Source organism: Ailuropoda melanoleuca, chromosome 9 (assembly GCF_002007445.2).
Source record: "Ailuropoda melanoleuca isolate Jingjing chromosome 9, ASM200744v2, whole genome shotgun sequence".
Classification (NCBI taxonomy): domain Eukaryota; kingdom Metazoa; phylum Chordata; class Mammalia; order Carnivora; family Ursidae; genus Ailuropoda; species Ailuropoda melanoleuca.
The window spans coordinates 14,382,382-14,404,414 of NC_048226.1; the positions used below are offsets into that span (position 1 = coordinate 14,382,382).

Here is a 22,033-nt window from a genome sequence, read left to right on the forward strand (position 1 = left end):
AAAAAAAATCAGTGCAACTCAAATTTAATTCGATCTTTGAAGAAGTGAAAGAAGGAGGAGACTCATTCTGAGGATCAGCTTGATCTTTCCTGCTTTCACAGAGATCAAAAGATTTATTGTTACTTGAGAGGGAAAAGCAGAATTCAATTAGGACTGAAATGAAGGACTCTGGGAGCAGAGTAGCTGCCTTCTCAGTACTTCCTAATTGGGTATCCTGTCTCCAACCAGATACTCTTAATTGATTCTTCAAAATCTTAATTCCAGTAATTAAGCCATTTAGACATCGGAAGGATGTTAACAGAGTCCAGCAAGAGCAACAGGATTCAAAGTCATTGCAAATGACTAGAGCGGCAAAGAGGTGAAGGAATTGGAAAAGAGGAAACTTTTTTCCTGGCCCTCCAAAGTTAATCTGCAATGCCTCAAATGAGTTCATTTATCATTCACAGGCCAGATAATAGGTCTCAGAAATCTCAGAGCTGGTTCTCTCCATATAAATCCATTCTTTGTTGTAGGTACAAAACCTAATTATTCCCATTCTGTCATCATCAGCTCGAGGACTTCTGAGCCCTGCCCAACTCAGATTTTGCTGACTGAAAGCATATTTAGGAGCCCGAATTATGTAGGCAGAATGTTCTTAACTTTCCTAAAACCAAACTCCTCACACATAATACAGTAAGTTCTGAAGCTGTTGTGTTTTTTTAAAAGCACAACCATGACAAAAGTAAGTGATAAAGCCCCAACTGCATTTCATTTCGATGACATGAACAATGAAATGTTCTCTGTTTCTAAGAGAGGATCATATGTTCTATAGAACATAATTTAAGGAGGCAAATTTTAGAGCAGAACAGACATTTAAAATTTGGGCCATGTATTTAATTATGTTCTAAACTGCAATTGTTACTCATTCTCGGTCTTTCGCGCTTTGCTTATCTCAGTTGACAAGCATAATCTCAATAGCCTTCATGCTTTTCTACATATATGGAATTCCAACCATACAGAGTTGAGAATTGGGAAGGAAATTAGTATTCCCTAAACACCAGTCATTTTCTTGCATAGTGCTTCATTTTATTTACTTCAGAACTTTTATCAGTATTGCCTCGAATGACCTTGCTCTTTTGCTGAGCTGCTCATTGTTGATTTTTCCCTCAACAGAATGTAAGTTCCATGAAAGCAGAGCCCTTCTCTGTCATGTGCTATTCTAGATCCCAAGCCCCCAGAGGTGTGCTTGGCACATAGTAGGTATTCATGGTTTGTTTTGTTTTCGTTATTGTTTTTGTTAGAGAGAAAGAAAGTGCATGCATATGAGGGGAAGGGGTGGAGAGGGGGAGAGAGGNAGAAAATCTTAAGTAGGCTCCGAGCTCAGCTTGGAGCCCGATGCAGGGTTCAATCTCATGACCCTGAGATCATGACCTGAGCCAAAATGAAGTGTTGGGACACTTGCCTGACTGAGCCACCGAGGCGCCCCCAAGGTATTCATGTTTTCTAATAAACTCCAGGCACAGGACTAGACACATTGTGAACATTACCTCATATAATTCTCAAAGTGATCTTGAAATGTAAATATGTTATCCCTTTTTCACACTGAGGAATCAAGGCTTAAAGGAATTAAGTAACTTGTCAAAAATCAAACAATTAGGAATTTTGGTCTGATGCGTGCTCTGTTTGGGGGCCATAGTATAAGGAATGTTCCCAAATTGGGCCATGGCCGTACGCAAGAGGCTTATGGGTAGTAAATAAAGTGGCATTAAGTAACAACAGCATTAGACCATAAGAAAAGTGTTCCCTCTAAAACTTCTTTGTAATTAATTTTATTACATCAAAGATAAAGCCTCAAATTGGTCTTCATAAAACACGTAGTATATCCTTGCTCTGTGTGTGTGTGTTTTTAATTTATATGAATGATGTCCACAGACTTTGTTTTGTCCCCTCCCTCCCTCCCTCCCTCCCTTCCTCCCTTCCTTCCTTCCTTCCTCCCTCCCTCCCTTCCCCACCTAGCACAGTTTGTAAGCGTCCTCCACACTACCTCACACCACTACATGGGATTGCACGGTAAGCCTCCCTGACATCCCATTACGTATCCCCCTCGCTAATGAACACCTTCATTACCACGAACAACACGGTGATGAACGCCTTCATCCAGCCCGTGCAGGAGCCTGATCAGAGCTTCCCAGGGCGCTACCCGCACAAGTGGGACAGGGTCATAGGACTGCAGGACCGGTCTGCACCCGGCTCCCCTATTCTCACTACTTTATGGAGAACTTACCATGGTGACACTGTTGGGTTCATATCATGCAAATGGGAGAATCTGAGGCTCAACGAGGTTAAGTGATATGCCTAACTTCTCGTAGCTAGTTAACCTGGTAGAGTCAGGATTCTAAGCCAAGTTTCTCCAACTCCCAGGTTTGCACCCGTCCACTATACCATACTGCTTTCCACAGGAATCTTTTGATTCAATGGGCTATGCTTGAGGCAACGGGACCTTCCCTGCATCTGGCTTCCGTTGCCCCAAATGACTTCAGGCTAGCAGGCAGTGGAAAGCCCACAGTGCCCCAAGGGCCCAGGTTCCTAGCCTGGGCCAGCAGCGATGTGTCATCAGAGGTGAGGGACAGCCCCATTGGCCAGGGGCCAGCAGAGCTTAGCCCCCCCTAGCACCCCTGATGCAGGCAGATTAACAGCTGCCATCTGGCAAGCAGAGTCTCTCTATGCAAGCTGCAAACCCCCCCCTCTGGGTGAATCACCCGTGTGTCCAATACCAGTCAGGCCCAATGAAACTTTGATGGCTCTATTAATGAAGATGAAAACTTGAGATATGCCAAATACAGATTAAATGGCATCTCGGTAACATGATTATCTCTGAATTACTAGCTGCATAGCGAGACGGCCAAGCGACTAATCCTAGGGAAGTCTGGGCGCTTTGGAGGCAGAATTCACTACTTTCAGCCTCCAGGATATTGTTCATTGAATCAGGGTAGTACTTTCACTAAATGGAACCCCGAGAGTGACTTCCTTTGCTGTAGTCAGACTTTTTGAGACAAGATTTCATCTCTTAAAGTTCTGAGGTCCCGAATTCAGAGTGGTCTGCGACCAGACGAGCAGGGAGTATGTCAGGAAAAAACAAGGAAGACACACAAGAACCCATCTCATGCTCATGTACATGGCTTTGTTGATAAAATGAGCAGAAATGACAGGATGCAGATGATAGAGGGGAAGTCTCAAAGCCACAAGTCATGCACTCCTACATTCTACTTCTTCTGCAAGCTATCATCTGGTGAGTTCTTCTCGGCTGGTGCTTTCAGCACATTAGCTGCGTTAGCCCATGTAACTTCCTTGGGGTAGGCATCGTCATTGCCATCCTCCATATGGGAAAGTCAAGGCTTAAAAGTGGTAGCAACTTGTCTGAGATTCAACACCTAGGACCTGGCCACGCCGAGACTCAACCTAGGGTCTTTTCACGTCCAAGGTTTGCATGGTCTTGCCATAATTTGACCTCCAAACTATAAGGAGCTACGGAGAATTTGGAAGGGGCTCCAAGAATAATTTCCATAACAAATGGAAAGCCAGCCCAAATAAAGAAGTTACAAAACATTCATCTTTAAGACACCAGATTGAGGGGGTGCTTGGCTGCCTTGGTCAGGAGAACAGGCTACTCTTGGTGTCATGAGGTTGAGCCCCATATTGAGGGTAGAGAATATTAAAAAAAAAAAAAAAGACACGAGATTGAAAGTTGTCAAGTAGTGGTGTGTTGGGGCAGTGGGGCTATTTATGAAGATCTGTGAATAATTGGACTAATGAAATGCCTTGCAATTTAGCTGGAATAAAAAAGACTTGATTTGGCAGCTAGGGAATGAACTATGAAACCTCCAAGAATCCCGTTTAGCCCCAAATGTCTCTAAATAATAAGTTTAATTATAAGAGGCTGATGACGTGAATTGGTGGCATGACATATGGTCTAAATTGTGTACTGTAAGAAGTTCTCTAAATACATATTGAGAAAGCCCCACTTTCTCCTCTCTCTTGAAGTGAGTGTATTTCCATGCACATAAGCTAGAAAAACCAACATTGGCTCTAAGACTTCTGATATACTGTACCTTTTCAATCAGATGCATAATTGTGGTAGGACTGTTATTGCTTATATTCACACTCACTAGAGACTTTAATTTTTGGTTAAGTTCTTAAAATCCCTTTCTGGAAAAACAAATGAGATCACATTCTCCATCCTCCTGGTTAACAGTGTCATTATCACACACAGATCCTCAAACAATCAGCTAAATTCCAATGTCATTCTGAATTTCTTCTCTTTCTTTTGTGGTGCATTCACAAAACTTATTCAGTCTTCTGCCTTCTCAATGGAAAAAAATTTATAAAAACTACCATAAACGATACATAATTGTGAAGGGCTTTAAAAAGCCATATGGAAGGATGAATAATCTTCCCTTTTGTTTTCATCTTTCCTAAATATTCTTCCGCTTTGTGTTTTGCGATACCTTTTGCACCCAGCTTTGGTCAAAATTGTTGTTGGCCATTTGCCAGTGTGAAATGTCCTACAAAATGAATTGCTTCTTTTGTAAATAAGAAAAAACTTTGAGAAATATTGCTTCGAAATACTGTGTTGTAGTTATAGCTAGCCGCTAGCTTTTTCTGTAGGGGCAAAGGAGGGTGGCGACTTTATTGTCTGTTCAGCATATATAAATCATGATGCAGGTAACATTCGTGCTCGCCTTCATATCTTCCAGTGGCTGTGGTTTGGGGCATCACAAATATTCTTTCAGGAAAGAATCACCTATTTCCTGTGTCGGGATGGCCTTTCATTTTAGATTAAACTTTCAAAGGACACCAGTACCAGATGAAAATTGGGACAAATCTTTAACCACCAATTTCTTGGCTGAGGCTTACGGAGGACACCATGATTTTCAACTGAACCAGCTCACCCACTTTCAGTGGCTTCCTTTTCTTACTTTTTGCTTTAGGAAGTTAACTTATTCCTCTTACAATTTAAACGCCACGTTCTTCTAATATTATTCTTGCAAGGTAACTTCTGATCTAGCCGTTCTTCCCTTTTTCCCAGATCACCCTAAGCTTTTCAGAAAAAAAAAAAATTCTACATGGCATATCATGGACAAATATCAGAGTTGTGAGCTCATTCTTAAACCAAAGTGGTTGTCAAAGTTAACCCAATAATGCATTGCAGGTGATTCATGTATAGGGCACATTATCATATAAATAATAATGTTTTGTAATTTTCACAAACTTAGATATGATAGCAGAAGCACACTTAAGTGAGGTTTTTAAAGCTCACATTCAAAAGAGATAGTTCTCTATTTTTGCCCAGTGAAATGCATATATATATATATATATATATATATATATATATATATTCAAACCATGAATCACGATGTAGGATTATTAAAATAACTTTCTTTTCAATACTTTTCTTTCCAAATACAATTATTCTTGAATCATATATCTTAATATAATATTCAAAATTATGAGGCTAGAATGAAAAAAACTTTACTAAAATGATGGGCCCTATAAGGCAGGATTGGATTGATGGTCAATTAAAACTGTACCTATATACTTTCATTCATGATATGGATTCCTCTTCTTCACTTCTGAAAAATTGGCTGAAATAAGATATATTATGCCACGATATCTGGGCAGGAAATTGCCCCTAGGTGTGAACAGGAGACATCCGAGCTCTCCATTCTAATGAAAATGCAATCAGTCATATCTATATTGAAAAGAAAAGACAAAATGTGCCAAAGACTCAAATATTTAGAAAAGTACCATTAAAAATCAGTTCATGTACAACCTATACTGAGAAGAACCAAATTACTCAATGAATGAGATGCGGAAAACATCAAGCTTTGTTGATTTTAAGTGGCTCTCCCACAGACTTTTATATATGAAAAAAAAATTAAGAAAAATATCAGCTTAAATGTCTAACATGAAAGAAAAAATATATATACGACATCTGGGCTCTCCTTAGACACAGTGTATCTAAGAGCTACTCAGAATGCATAGGAAATACATTGTAAAATAATGCAAATACTTCATAGCACAGTTGGCCAAGCCGTAGCCAAATACTGAGCAAAAATACAGTGATAAGAGTCTATTGGATAAGAGACATGAAGATTCTTCTTCTCTATCATATCTCATATATCTGAAAACCAACTTTTATCTTGGAAAAGACTTCATTTTTAAGACCAAGGCCCAATATTCCAGCATCTTGGGGTTAAACAGAGAATCTGGACAGCACAGTTTAATGGAAATATTAATGGGGACCAGCATTTACTGATGTCACTACAAATAATATACTACTATCTTGAAAAATATTAACCAACGCATAGGCTTCCCTACCTTGTGTGTGTGGGTGGGTGTGGGTGTGTACGTACATGTGTGTTTTAATACAAGTGTTATCCTCAAATAAACTTGGCCAAAAAAACTCCTTCTTTAGCTGCTGGTGTATTTTTGTTTTCATATGTGGCACTGAACGAATTTCTGTAGTTGTGAACAACTACATTTGATTAAAATCTGTCAGATTTATCTTTTTAGCAGGAGAAAAGAAATATGTGTTTCTCCAGAAAGGAAATCAATGTGTCTTTATGATAGATGCAGAGAAGAAAGCTGGATACTGTCACTTTAAGTGATGAAGCAGAAAGACGGGGTAGCTCCCTCGCTATCATCATTGGCTGCTGACATAATTGTGAGGCAAAGCCCTATTTAAATTTTATAATCCTTGTTTATAGGATAGACTTACAGTCATTGACCTAATAGTTATCACTCCAACTGGTTAGGTTACAGAGTCTTGTGTCTGAGGTGTCCATAGTCTGCTTTGTTTAAATTTGCTTAGCCAATATCTTTTAGCCAGAACTCTGCTCTGTTGCTCTTCCGCCCTATAAGGAAGAGTACTTCCTTCCCCATAAGAAGGCACCAGGTCTTCAAAGACAGATGACTGTAGCAGAGAATCTCCTTTCTCAAGACAAACAGAAGAAAGAAACCTCAAAATCATCCCCCAGGCAATGCCTGAGACAAATGAGGCAGAAAGCATCCTCGAAGGGACAATTGGGAGACTGGTGACAAAAATATGTCCAGAGATTTCCTCCTTTCTCTTGGGACCCACCAACCTCCCCAGGATCCCAAGGGTCTCTAGATACAGTTCTGCTAGATAGAAAAGAAAGCTTCAGCCCCAGCATCGTGAGATTATAAAATGTTCCATTCTGAGATGGCACAACCAGCAGACACTTACTGTGCTAAGACAGCCTGAGAAAAATCAGGGTGAGCCGAGATGTCTCTGCTGCATGAGTATCAGTGTCTCTGTGGTTTCGACCAGTAAAATCATTTTAATGAGCTTATAAAGCCATGCCAGGATCTGTGAACTACATGTCACTTGAAATTGCTATCTCTCTTGCTTCATGAATGGCATCTGTCAGCAAAGTATTTGAAGTGTTTATTTGGGGCCAATTTCAATAATAACATTTTCTATATAAGCCCCTCTTAACTAACTTTTTAAAAAATGGTATGTTGGGTTTTTTTTAAGATTTTATTTATTTATTTGACAGAGATAGAGACAGCCAGCGAGAGGGGGAACACAAGCAGGGGGAGTGGGAGAGGAAGAAGCAGGCTCATAGCAGAGAAGCCTGATGTGGGGCTCGATCCCATAACGCTGGGATCACGCCCTGAGCCGAAGGCAGATGCTTAACCGCTGTGCCACCCAGGCGCCCCCCAAAAAATGGTATGTTGTTTTTGTTCTGTGATTAATGACTGCTTCTAGAAGGCATTCCACTGATGTGAGTGTGCATGTGTATACTTTGTTTGCATATTAACCCAGACCTGATTCAACCATTAAATGACAGTGTATGTAGACCACCTACCCCAGGGTTTGGAACATAGTAGATATCCCTTACAGGTTCATTCTTTATTTATCATTCCTCTCTTCAACTTGCATATCCTAAAAATTAAATAAGTAAGCACAAATAACTAATGCATTTGCCTAAAGCTAAATGATTCTCTCTCTTTTCCCCCCGTGTCCACCTTCCCTCCCTACCTCACGTCTACAATCTCCAAGCTTTTCAAGGATCAGAGTTAAAGAATTACGTATTAAGAATTCATTCATCAGCCATCATCATATCCATTATAAGTAATTAGAAGCCTTTCCACAATTTATGTAAATTTGCAATAGTTAAGATGGCTTCTGATATTCTGGTAATAGACACTATCTGGTAATGGTGTCATATGCTTTGGATACACTAATGGATTTGATTTGCTAATATTCTGTTTATAATTTTTTATAGAAATTGGTCTTCAAATTCTGCACTCTTTTTTTTATGATTTTATTTCTTTGAGAGAGAGTGAGAGAAAGCACATGACTGGGGAGAGGCAGAGGGGGAGGAAGAGGGAAAAAGAATCCAAAGCAGACTCTGCACTGAGTGTGGAGCCCTGACATGGGCTCAATCCCACAACGGCAAGATCATGACCTGAGCCAAAACCAAGAGTCAGATGCTTAACCAACTGAGCCATCCATTCACCCCTATACTGTTGAGAATCTGTCTTCACAAAATTATTTTCATATCTTCCTTTGTATGGTCAAATACATTTTGTATAACACTGGGATTGATTTCTTTAACACCATAATGAATTCACTGGTAAAACCATCTACGTCTGGTGACTTTTTCAGTGATAGATCTTTTACTTTCCAATCTCTTCTCTAATAATTGGTCTATTCATGTTTCTTAAACTAGTTATTTTAAGAGTTTTTATTTTTACTAGGGAATTTTCCACTGCCTCTGGGTTTTCAAATTTATTTCTACAGAGTTATACCTAATATCTGCCAGTAACTTCTCTCATCTCCATAGTTGTCATTATATACCTTGATGATGCTGTATTTATCTTGCTTTCTCTCTCTTTGTCAGGCTTGTCAATGGTGTATCTAGTTCAATAAACTTTCAAAGAAACTAATTTTGATTTTATTTATCCCATTTTGTGCTTGTTTTCTATTTCCTTAGTTTTAGGTTTCATCTTTATTAATTTCCTCCCTCTACATTCCTGTTGTATTTTGTTAATTTTGAATTTGAGTTTTCTAAAATTTATTCTCAATCCTTATTTCTTTAAAGATTGATTTATCTATTTGAAAGAGAGAGAGAGAGTGTGTGTGCAGGAGGAAGGGGCAGAAGGAGAGGGAGAGAGAGTCTTAAGCAGACTCCACGCTGAGTGCGCAGCCCGACATGGGGCTTGATCTCAGGACAGGACCCTGAGATCATGACCAAAGATGAAACCAAGAGTCAGACACTTAACCAACTATGTCACCCAAGCACCCCTCTATCCTTATTTTTTTAAACAATGAAGATAATTGCAGGATACAAGTTTTTGCCTGAGTACAAAGTTTGCTTAAATGTTTCATGCATTATATACTCATACTATATTGTAACTGCACTCATGGAGCTAAGCATCATACCTCCATAGTTAACACATTTATATTATAATCATATATATATATATATGTGTATATATATATGTATATATATATATGTATATATATCACAAAGATAAGGATATCTTTCTCTTTAAATAATTCTTTGTACCCCCAGAGTGTACCTAGCACAGCTTTTTGCCCATGGTAGAATTAAAATGTGCAGAATTTTTAAAAGTTATAGGAAGCAAAAAACTTGTAAAGTATTTAACTCAGAATCCTATGCACACCTACCTATTTATCTTCCAAGAATCAGGTAATGCTGGAAAACAGAATGCCCAGTAGAGGTGATTCCAATGCATTGGGTGATGAAAAGAGGTGTGGCATCAGATTTAAACAAGACAAAGATGGGCTCCAATTCCACTTACTGCCAAGTGATTTACCTTCTCAGAACCTCAATTTATTCACATATAAACTAGGTTTAAAAAAATTCCTTACGCAGAAGGCTGTTATGAGGATTAAATGAGATAATCATGAATGTGCCTGGCATATAATAAGAGCTCCATAATTATGAGCTCTCAGCATTATTGCTATTAGCATTATCATTACAGTGGGGGGCAGGGTGATGAGGTAGTAAATAATTGAGGGGCAGAGCAAGGTAAGGGGAAGAGGAGCTGGGAAAAGGACAAGAAATAGAGGTCTTTAGCCCAGTCTTAACCCAGTGGTCTTGGAACCACTAGTTATTTAAGGAGCTTTTAAATCATTTCCCACTAATGGTGACATTTCTACAGGCTGGGTCTATAGTTTGTTTCCATTTTGCTAAATAATGTTACACCAAACCTCTCAAAAAAGTGCCCTTCCCACCCAATTCACCCTAAAAGGACCACGAGGATGGAGTGTGTCAGACAAGGTGAAATGGTCCAACAGTGATGCCTCCACTAGCTGGACACTGAGTGCCCATGATTGGAACACTTCAGCTTTATGGGCCATTCTTGTGGAGAAAGGAAGCATCCCTTTTGTTTTTCTTTTGTGGGTGAAACGAAGTCAGGGAAGGGGCAGCTGCACCTTATCCCTGTCCCCTAGGCCAAAGATCTCTTAAAGGCAACATGGGCTCCAGCCAGGTGACCAGCTTCTAACTCCACTCCTGCCATTGACTAGCTGTGTGGCCTAGGACAAGGTGCTTAACCTCTCCGTGCCAGTAAAAGAGGGACTTTATTTACAAACATTTATAAAGCACTATTTTAAGTGCTTCATATATATTAACCTATTTAATTCTTACAACAGGTATAGGAGCTAGATGAGATAAGGTGTAGTGAGGATTAAATGGTGAATATATTTAAAGTACTTACAGACCCTGTTTGGCTATGGAAGTATGAGCTGCTATTGTCATCACTATTGTTAAGTGCTATACGTTAGCTGACACCATCATCATCACCACCATCATCACCACCACCATCATCACCATCATCATCATCACCATCATCACCATCATCATGACCATCACCATCATCATCACCATCATCATGACCATCATCATCATCATCACCACCATCATCACCATCATCATCATCACCATCATCACCATCATCATCATCACCATCATCACCATCATCACCATCATCACCATCATCATCATTGGATCAGTTGTAGTATACCACTTGCTATCATCTTCTTTCTCCTCATTCAACCCCCAAGTTCTTTCCCCATTTCTCAGGCACACAGAGTCATTTTAGTATTTCCTTCACATTCCTGTCCTCTCCTCCTCCCCATCCTACATTTACCAACCTAGTGTTCTGAGACCCTACTTGTCCCCACAAACTTAAAAGAAAGCCAACTCTCCCCAGACCAACAGAGGGCCAACTATAGTGTGAGGGGTTCCCACCTACACACAGTCTGAAACTCAAAGAGTTATGACCAGCCTAGTCAGAAAGCTGAGATTCAAACCCCTGTCCATTGACCTCCAAAGTCCATGCTTGTCCTATAATAGCCTCATAGCCTTAAAATATCCACCCCACCTTCCAAACATTTATTACCCATCAATCTCAAACACTGAACTGGGTTGTTCACAAGGCATATCATCCAAGTTTTTAAAATAAAGAATCATGCTAATTTGATGTATTTATATCTTATTCTCAGTCTTCTGTATGTTTGGATTTTTTTTAAAGATATGTGAACTGATTTGTAGCGTGTAATATTGCCTTCTTGACAAACAATAGTTTCTTTTTTTTTTTTTTTTAAAGATTTTATTTATTTATTTGACAGAGATAGAGACAGCCAGCGAGAGAGGGAAACACAAGCAGGGGGAGTGGGAGAGGAAGAAGCAGGCTCACAGCGGAGGAGCCTGATGTGGCTCGATCCCATAACGCTGGGATCACGCCCTGAGCCGAAGGCAGACGCTTAACCGCTGTGCCACCCAGGCGCCCCGACAAACAATAGTTTCTTAGTCACGTACATAAACCTCTTGAGATGATTATATGAATTAAGTTGTCTCACTATACATATTTTAGAGCAATAGCTTGACAGAGAGAAAAGTTAGAAATGACCCGAATGTTTAATAAATGTGCATTGTTTAAGGGTACATTAGTAAGTCCAGAAAATGAAATATTTTGAAACCATAAAAATTATACTAACTAAGGATGCCTGCGTGGCTCCATCGGTTAATCATCTGCCTTCGGCTCAGGTCATGATCCCGGAGTCCTGGGATCGAGCCCAGCATCGGGCTCCCTGCTCAGCACTGAAGTCTGCTTCTCCCTCTGTCTGCCACTCCCCTTGCTGTGCTCTCTCACTCTCTGTCAAATAAATAAAATCTTTTTTAAAAATGATACTAAATAAGTAGGTCTGGGTATGTAGAACAGGGTGCAATTTTATGTACCTACAAGGATATATACCAATGGGATCCCAATGGCTGATTGGTAATGAAAGGGAAAATTCAGGCTGGGAATGAATGTTTTTGGTTTTGCTCTTTATATACTCTAATCTCTAATTTTTCTCTGTAACAAGTATACATTGCTTTTATAATATCAGAAAACAATAGAAGAAACTAAATTCTGGTGGAAAACACAGTGGCACTTACTTCAAAAAGCTCAAACTACCCCAGTTAAGCTTTTAATCTGCTGTCTCATCAGGCTATGAATTTGTTTGATAGATGGCTAAGTTGCCTCTGGTCTGTCATACTGTTATTTGCTTTGAACTCTAAACATCTAGGTGGCAAAGTCTGTAGCTGTTTAATATTGGGGGTTTTTAGTGCTTGAATGTATAGAAAAAATACATAAAAATTCTTCGGATCGTCGGGATGAAATCAAGAACAACTAGTCCTATGCATTGAAGGCAAAATCAACCCCATAAGCTTGGTGCAGGAAGAGAAACAAAGATTGACCCATGTCATCCTCCTGGGTCCCCCTTCTGTGGCATCCTATAGAACACAGGACACTGAGTGCCCTTAACCATGTTGAAATAATCACAAATGCAGGTTCCTTAACCGCCTACTGCACTTTCTTCCTGTTATAAGAGTTATAGTATACAAACAACCCCTTTGCTTCAGTATATAGTTAACAATATTCAGTAACAATTTTCAAAGCCGTTCTTTTTCTTTTTCTTTTTAAGATTTATTTATTTATTTACTTGAGAGAGAGAGAGCACAAGCATCAGGGGAGGGATAAGCAGACTCCCCACTGAGCAGAGAGCCCGACGTGGGGCTCTATCCCAGGAACCCCAGATCATGACCTGAGCCGAAGGCAGACAATTAACCGACAGAGCCATCCAGGCGCCCCAAAGCCCTTAGCTTTCTGAACCACTCTGAACATGCACTTTATATATTAACAATAATGAACACATGTTCAGGAAATAGTAAAGAGCTGAATTCAGATTTTTTTTATTGAATTTATATTTTATATTTCTATTTTCTGATTAAAATCAGAAGGATAGCTGGTATTTTTTTTCCTTGTACAGGAGAGAAAGAGAGAGGTTATGCCTGCTCAAAAAGAAAAATGTCTCTGAAAAATGAAAATTTCAGCTAAACATCCAGGTAGTTTATCTTTGTGACATCAAATACATAAGGAATTGGGCTTGGCGGGGGGGAGGACTGTGAGTTTTTTATTTACTTTTAATTTTTATTTAGCCAATTGGCATTATGTGGAACCATAGTGGAACTGAAAAACTCTCTTATATTTCAAAAATCAGAATAAAATAAGTTGAACTTTTTTCTTGTATCTTTGTCAGAAGATTTTGGAAAACGTGAAAGGCACAGGTTAAAATTGTTAAAAGGCATGTGTTTGTAAATAAGAGTTGACAGAACAGACATAACTGAATGTTAAAAAGTACTCAAAGGCTAAAGACATTTAAGAAAAATTAGCCTTGAAAAGAGAAGAATGGGAGTGATTAAACCATTTGTTTCAGATAAAGAAAGAAGAAAGGGACCATCTTGTTGCCAATCCCACTTAAAGACAAATACTCATGAGAATTGGTTTTAAACTCTGTTACTTCTTAGACCAGATGTAGCTCAAGGTTGGGTCCATGATGACTATCCTTCAACACCTTCTATTCAACACATCACCCATATGCATGCCCCTGTGATCTTGTGATCCAGGTAGACAGATCTGTGCTAATGCTACCTACCATAGAATGTTCCAGAATGTTCCAAAAGGCACCACTAATAACCCAGGCAAATATCAGGGAGGAGGAGCTGTGTAGAAAAAAGGCATCAACTGCGTGAGTTGAGTTTGATGGGTGAAGAGACAAGGATCCCAAGGAAAGGGAACTACACATTCAAAGGTAGTAAGGTACCCTAATGTGCTCAGAGAATACACTTCCGTGTGACTACAGAGCAGGATCTGTGTCAAGAGGTGGCCCCGTAGAATCAGGCCCAGCCTACCTTTGCAAAAGTCTTCCTTCTGCCATGTTAAGAAGTTGCCCAGTTTTGCCTCTGAGGCAATTGTAGTATTCTTATAGTAAGGACTTTTTATTAAGAAATGACATAATGGCATTAGCATTTTAATGTTGAAAATATCATTCTGGCAATAGTATGAAGAAGAGATTGGTAAGCAAGTAGTACTGTGGGCTATTGCAATATTCCAAACCAAAAAAAAAAAATATATATATATATATAATATATATATATATATTTATATATATATATTAAGAACTGAATTCAGGGTGTCACAGTTAGGGATGGAAAAAAGGAAGCAGGTTCAAACAGTGGTAAGTCGATAGCACAGACGGAATGTGCGAATTGTTTTGGTGAAGAGGAAAGACGAAGAGAAGAGCCTAGGATAATCCTAGTTTTCTGCCTTGAGCAACCGAGGAGATAGTGCCACATTTTCCCAATTCAGGACATACAGGAGGAGAAACAGATTTTTGCGGGGGAAGTAGTTAGGGGAGACAGCACATTTAGTTTTCTAGGCATTGCGTTTATGGTATCTATGAGATAGCTAAGGAAAAGTATGCTTTTACTAGAAAGAAAGATAAATGAATGCAGGGACCTCGTTGGTTTAGTTCAGCCGATCAGACAGGTGGCTTGCAACATAATCATTACTTCTATCAACACCTGACAGATGATAAATGCTCAGCAAATTCCAGCTGAATGTGTGTTCTTGAATGAATTTGTAGGTCTGGATCTCAGGACAGTGTTGCAAGCCATTATTCGTTATCTCTGGTTTCCAGAGAGCTCTAGAACCTTCTTTGATGTCCACCAAGACCATTTTACATCTTGAAATACTGTGATTCTGGTCCACTCCCAAAAGAGTGAATTACAGAAATCTTACTAAGATTCCTAGTGCTCCTGTTATTCTTTGTTTACAGATATAGGCAAGTTTGTTGGTTTACTGACAGTTGAGGAAAAATTACAAAACACATTTTCGAAGTGGTCAGACTGAGCAGAATGAATGGTAAAGCATAGCATTGGAGTGAGCCTCTGGGTTTTTTTAATCAGCCATATGGCTTTCAAGTTACTATTGAAATGGTTAGGAGAGCCAAATGTAATTGTCGAGGATGGCTGTGATCCACACCCACACCAAAACTCGAAAGGAGGTTGTTGCATTAGAATGAGTACCAGCAGGAAAGGCATAGCTCCAGCAGAAATCTGGGAAAGACTTTAAGAAAGGAAAACCCCCTTACTAAATGGCTTTGCTACTTGGAGAAGTTGGAACAAATCTTCCTTGCCAAGGAAGCTTGAATTACCTGCGTATCCCTTTAAGCATTTTCTTGTACAAATCAAACACAGATGGCCCATTACGTTTATGACCTCCTGTCAATTACTCTAGATGGAGCATGCATTAATTATTGAAATATTTTCATAGTATACAAGTTTTTAGTGGTTACATTGCCTCCGATAATTTCAACTTTCTGATGAGAAGCCGGCATAAAGTATTTTATTTATGAAAATTAATCTCTTGAATGTAGTAAAACCTACAAATACAGTAGTAGATTTTTTTTTCCATTTCACAAAGCCAAACTAAAAATCCTGGCCTCTATCCTTGGAAGTCGGCGTTATGCTAGCATTGCCTGCAATACATAAACTCTGCCAAAATCTATTACAATTGCAGTAAATTTTGATTACTGGAGTTGTTTGTTATTTATGTCTAGAAGATAAAGATAATATTGGGAATAGCCCTCTTCTTTTCAATGTATAAATTACATCCATAAAATATCTTTTGTAAACAGTAAAATTAAAAAAAAGACTAAATCTGGTTGAAGCCTCAAATACTTGCATCTACTTCCATTCGAGTCAATAAACACTTTGGATGATGTAAAAGTCCACAGAACGCTTAGAACTTTCACTGTGCCACTCGTTTTTGTTGGACATGGTAAACAAAGTGCTGGGGCCATTTGACTGTTAAGCAGAGGTAAGAATATTCCAGTGAAGCCTCATTTTCAGAGAACATGAAGACACTTGCAAAGGGAGCTTAGAGAAAGTCTTCTGTGTTTTCTGTCACTCTGAAAGGAAGCTATTCATTCAACATACATCAAGCGCCTACTATGTGCAGATAACACATAGTAGGAGTGCATTTGAGTACACTGGGAAACAAAACAAAGATTTCTGCTCCTACCAAGATAGATTCTAATAGAATTGATTGCCTCCTTTCATCTCTTTGCCCAGAGAAGAAAGCTGAAGCTCAGAGAGGTGAGCTAACTTACCTAACATCACCCAGCAAGACGGCTGTAAAGTCAGAAGAAGAGCCCAGGCCATCAGAACCCATCTTCCTAGTCCACCATATTCACTCGAGCCTTTGCCATTTCCAACTGATCTTTTTCTGGGTCCTTGAGAAGTTCATATTTGAATGTAGTTAGCTGGACTCTCTTCAGTAGAAGTCTTCAGCTAGGCAAATTAACCCTAAAAAAAAAAAATGTGTTAATTTAAAAAATGAGATGTCTGTGTTTCTGCTCTCTGAAATCTACGCAGCCATAGGGAAAGAATGCTACAAATAAGACATCTTCACAGGAATGCTGATTTCACACCCCAGTGGGAGACGGTGGCCCTAGAGGCAAAAAGCGAAATCAACATACAATTGTTGTCTTCTTTCTCTGGCCGAAGCCAAAGAGGGATTGAAAACTGGAACTCTAGCATACATGGAAGGTGTTAATGACTTTCACAATGGCTTTGCACAACATGGAAGAGAGTAGTCCCCACATATTGCGGTGGCAGCTAAGGTCGGAAAACTATGGTCTGCAGCTAGAATCATGCAAGGGAAGGAGAATTTAGCACATGTGTCAGGTGAAGGCAGTGCTTATCTATTGGACCCCTCCCATAGACAGTCACAAAAAAAAAAAAAACACTGCTAGTGGGAAAATTCACATAAAAATTAATGTCATTAAGTAAATGCTGTTCAATTAATTTGGGTTGTTAATTTTGCCAATTGAAAAAAATAATGTATTTTCCAACCATGAATAATAAAACTCTCCCCAGTTTATTTAGCACGTCACACTTTCAAAAACCTTCTTGCTCTTTGTGGGAGAGACTCAGATGGCTGTCTGAGGTCACATCAAATTTGAGAGACAACAGCCTAGAACCTAGACTTCCTGATTTACAACTTCAAGCTCTGGATACTCTTTCAGGCTGTCTTATTTGGTCCTCATCAAAGTCAATAGAGAAAGTGTTATCATGGTCATTGGCCACATGAGAGCCCGAAGCTCAGGAACAGAGAAAAAGTCAGTCCCCAGTTCAGTTTAAAAGGAAGTAACTGAGCATACAAAGTAGTCCACCAGGGGTGTGCTAGTAAGAAGGAGGGCACGCGTGGGAGAAGCAAAGTCGTACAAGAAGAGAAGGTGAAACATGCAATAAGAGAAGTATGTACAAGGCAAAGAAGTTGTAGAGAGGTAGAAGGAATTAATTTCATCTAGGACTGAATCAAAGTCCAGCCAGTTACAAATATACCTAATTTGTTGTAATCAAAACTATAAGATATTGTGACTTGTTATGCAGTGTCTAAAGCTATTGCTTCTTTTTTTTTAAGATTCTATTTATTTATTTTTGAGAGCAAGGGAGAGGGAGCACTAGTGAGGGAGAGGGGCAGAGGCAAAGGGAGACGCAGACTCCCCACTGAGCAAGGAGCCTGAGGTGGGGCTTGATCTCAGGACCCCAGGATCATGACCTGAGCAGAAGGCAGACCCTTAACTAACTGCACCAGCCAGGCGCCCCTAAAGCTGTTGTTTCTTATGAAATGGCATAATAGAATTACCTGGGAAGCTTGAAAAAAATGCTGTCTATTGCCATGAATCAGCAACTTTGGACATACAGCAAAGGAATCTGGTTTTCACAGGCCATATTTGGAGCCCATGATCTAAAATCTTGCTACTCACAGTATGGTCCGTGAACCAGCAGCCTCTTAGGAATGAAGAATCTTAGACCCCACCCAGGCATACTGAAGGCGAATGTGCATTTTAACAAGATCCCTCCACACATTACACTTTCAAAAGCACTGACCTACAGTGTCCCTCTCCTACGCTGTATTCACCTTATCAGAAAAAATAAGTCAGAGGCGCCTGGGTGGCTCAGTTGGTTAAGCGTCGGACTCTTGATTTTGGCTCAGGTCATGACCTCAGGGTCCTGGGACCAAGCCCCACATCAGGTTCCACACTCAGCAGGGAGTCTGCTTGAGAATTCTCTCTCTCCTCTTCCTCTGCCCCTCCCTCCACTCACACACACTCTCTCTCTCTAAAATCAATAAATAAATCTTTAAAAAAAATTTTTAAAAAGACAAAATAAGTCAGCATGACATAGAGTGTTCTTAGTGAACCCATGCAGGACCCAAGTGAGCTCTGTTTCCATCCCCAACTTCCTTCCCATTCTATCATTCTAGATTTCCATCACCCTCTGATAAAAAACTACAAAATAGTGAATCAAGATTTTCTCCTAAATTTTGTTGAAACTTGGCCTCTAATTCATGGGCTTTCTAAGTATTTCAAGCATTTTCAAAAGTCACCTGTGAAATATTTGGGGAAGTAAATCACCAGTTGCACATGCCTCAATTTCCACTAAATCTCCCATTTTCCACAGTTCCTTGAAGATGAGTAAAGCACTCTGGCAATCCCATCTGCTAGTTTCTTGCCCCCCCCCATAAGATAATCAGTCCATCAAGGTCAGGAGACACAGGTGTGTTTAGAGTAGCTGGGAAAGCTAGGGCGAATTCTACCTTTGTGCTAACGCATCAGTTTCTTCTTACAAGTGTTTGTTTAAACCAGTCTCCTTGAGTGGAGTTGGTGCAATTTCTTCTTGTTTGTAAGGGCAATGCGTACTCTGCCCTACTTAGAAGGAAGCCCTCCAGCCCCATTCTGGGATAACAGAGGAAGAAATTCTCTTCCTCCAGCTCAATTGTCACCACTCAGCTGGGGGCAATACAGCCAGGGTAATGCTTTGATTTTGACATGCACTCACTATTTTACTGTATAAAAGAAATTTTGAAGAAATAAAATTACTTGCAATTCTACCACCCTGACAAGTTCATGGGCCATATGCATAGCAAGTTAAGCTTACGTGTGGGTTTGCCATTTCTCTTTTCTTATGTCAAAACTAGTTTTCCATATGGTTATAGACTTCATAGCATTTTCATGCCTGCATAACACTTCAATATTGATATGCTGTGTGTATGGCATCAATCTATGACTCTTGGACACGTAGTTGGCTTCTAATTTTTCATTATTAGAAATACATTTTAACAGCTAGTTTTAGGGTTTTTGGAAATTCAATCCCAAGAATTGACAATTATCTTTAAAGAAAAGAAAAATTTGGTCCACTGCTAACTTTGGTAACTTACATTAGGCTACTCATAAGTGTAGTAGTCAAAAAACCAGACCAAACCAAACCATACCATTAGTTAGGAGGGGGAACAGGCAAAAAAGTATAAAAACTATAGAAAATCAATCTTTTTATCTTAAAAATCAGCTGAAAGTACAGGCTCTACTAAGAGACCCAAAAGTATCATTTTCATCCATGAATTACTATACATAATATAGACTAAATATGTTATTCATATAATGGGGTTAGCTTCATTGCACTTAAAGGTTCCGAGTTACAAACAATTCATGGGTTACATAGTTGGCCATTTCCTGATTAGATGCTTGCGCTAGGGTAGAGCTGAATGGAAACTTGCTGTAGCCTAACATTTTAATACAGCTGTAATTTGATTACGTTCTCACTTTCTGCTTTAGACTGTAGAATTGAAAACACATTACTATCCATCATTTAGAATCTGCTTAACCTCTATTGAGATTATAGTCAGTCCAGCCATTTCACGTAGAACTAGCCCAACATCTGACTTCTGTTTTCCCTTCCTTGTGAGTTGTCCCCCCAAATAATGGTGACACTAGTTTTGGCGGAACATGAGGAAGATGGCAGAAGCCACATTAAGTACCCCACTTTGAGAATAAGGTCTCCTCTGGAGTTCAGGGAAAGGCATTCCAGGGCACGGGAAGAGCAGAGAGGCAGCAAGATTTAGGGAACCGTCGCCATTTTGTTTTACCAAGTAAAAGATGTATAAAGGAGGAGAAAATATGTTTTAAAAGACTGATCTGGGGACAAATCCATGGAGGACAAAGAGTCCAAATAATAAGAAAATATTGCAAATAAGAGCGAATCCAAACTAGGCTTGTGTTTCATAGATTTAGTCGATAAAATGGATGGAAGAGAGGAGGGTATGCTGGGGTGAATACGGAGCTTCCATATTGTTTCAAAAGCTGGTGGGGAGAAGGGTCTGAAGAGGCAGCAATGGAGAATGGAGAGGAGGACATGGGTATCAGGTATTACAGAGGGAAACAAAAATTCACTGAGTGAAGGAGACAAGGAAAGTTGTTTCTTAGCAAGTCATTCCAGAACAATGTCCTTCCTAGGCCCGAAGTCCTAAGCAAACACCAGTCTGTTACAAGGCTATCTTCTCAAATGCTAAAAATCTGTAGGTCTTTGATATGAAACTGGCTGAAACAATTCCTTGAATTTGGCATCCATGTTATGATTGAAATGGAAATGTGTGATTGACTTTATAAACACATTTGAAAAGGATGAATAATAGGTTTGGTTTGGTCTGGTTTTTTGACTACTGCCGCACAATCACTGATTAGCTGGCCACCTCAATGGGCTGAGCAGCCCAACTTCTAGACATTTGGCTGGTGTGTAAGTGGGCTGGCCCAGCTCGCCCTGGAACAAAGAAGACTCAATGAGAAGGCGCTTTGGATGGTCTCCATCTTCTTGGAGAAGCAAAGGCAAAGTTTTTAACAAAGAGTAAGAGTGACTGAGTGACGTGTAGGTTGGAGTAGAATTGAGAAAAGTCATATCGGAGATTCTAGTAGGACTTTCATTTAAAAATTAAAATTGCTAGATAATTTGGCAGTAACTATCAGAAAATAAAATGTGCATACCCAGCAATTTCACTTTAAGTACCCATGCTAGACAAAACTCATAACATAGGAGTATTATGAATGTTACACATACAGGTATATGAGAAATACTCAAGTACATAAGGGAGTATGTCCAAGGATAGTCACTGCAGCACTGTATAAAACAGCAAAAAGGTAGTAGGAATCCGTGCACACATTATATGGGAATGATTCAATGAGCATTGTTATGGCCCATGGGAAATTCTTGAAGCCCTTAGAAAGAATGATGTATTATATATCTGTTTCTACTAGCAAGGAAAGATCTCTAAGACACTGATAAGTGAAACTATCAAGGACACAATGCTATGTTGCTGAATATGACCTATGTTTTAGAGGTTCTTTGGATAGAAAAACAAAAACAAAAACGAAACCTTTGCTTCCATAGACCATGTCAAGGAAGTTGGAGAAAGCAACTGAGGTTGGAGGTAGTGGCAGGCAAGACGTTAGCCTTAGGCTCTAAACTCTAATATTCACAAGACAGTAAGTGTACGGTAATTGTTTTGAGTTTCAAAATTTCTGTGAAAATTTTAAATTCCTTGGCCCAAAGGAATCACTTTTTTTCCCACCAAATATCTGCTCTCATACCAAAGACCTCTTTCCTCCAAAATGATTCTTCTTTTTTTTTTTTTTNAAGGCCTCTTTCCTCCAAAATGATTCTTTTTTTTTTTTTTTTTTTTCCTTTTTAAAGTCAGTGAGGCACTGGGTTAATCCAGGAGTTAATGGTTGAATGGCAATGGATAGATAGATGATAGACAGACAGACAGA

General features: G+C 39.5%; 1 protein-coding gene across 8 annotated transcripts in view; it reads right to left on the reverse strand.

Annotated features, from left to right (window-relative positions):
• Window positions 1–22,033, reverse strand: part of LOC117803728 — a 132,488-nt gene that overhangs the window by 42,817 nt on the left and 67,638 nt on the right. For 7 of the 8 annotated variants that reach the window (XR_004627713.1, XR_004627711.1, XR_004627712.1 and 4 more), the window contains one exon: window positions 16,538–16,733. Coding sequence is in view for 1 of the 8 variants with exons in the window: in XM_034667916.1 (XP_034523807.1) it covers window positions 16,715–16,733 (19 nt within the window). In the remaining 7 variants the exon portion in view is untranslated. Of the gene's footprint in view, window positions 1–14,559; window positions 16,734–22,033 lie in introns of those variants that run through there. The other variant, XM_034667916.1, reaches the window with a different exon arrangement.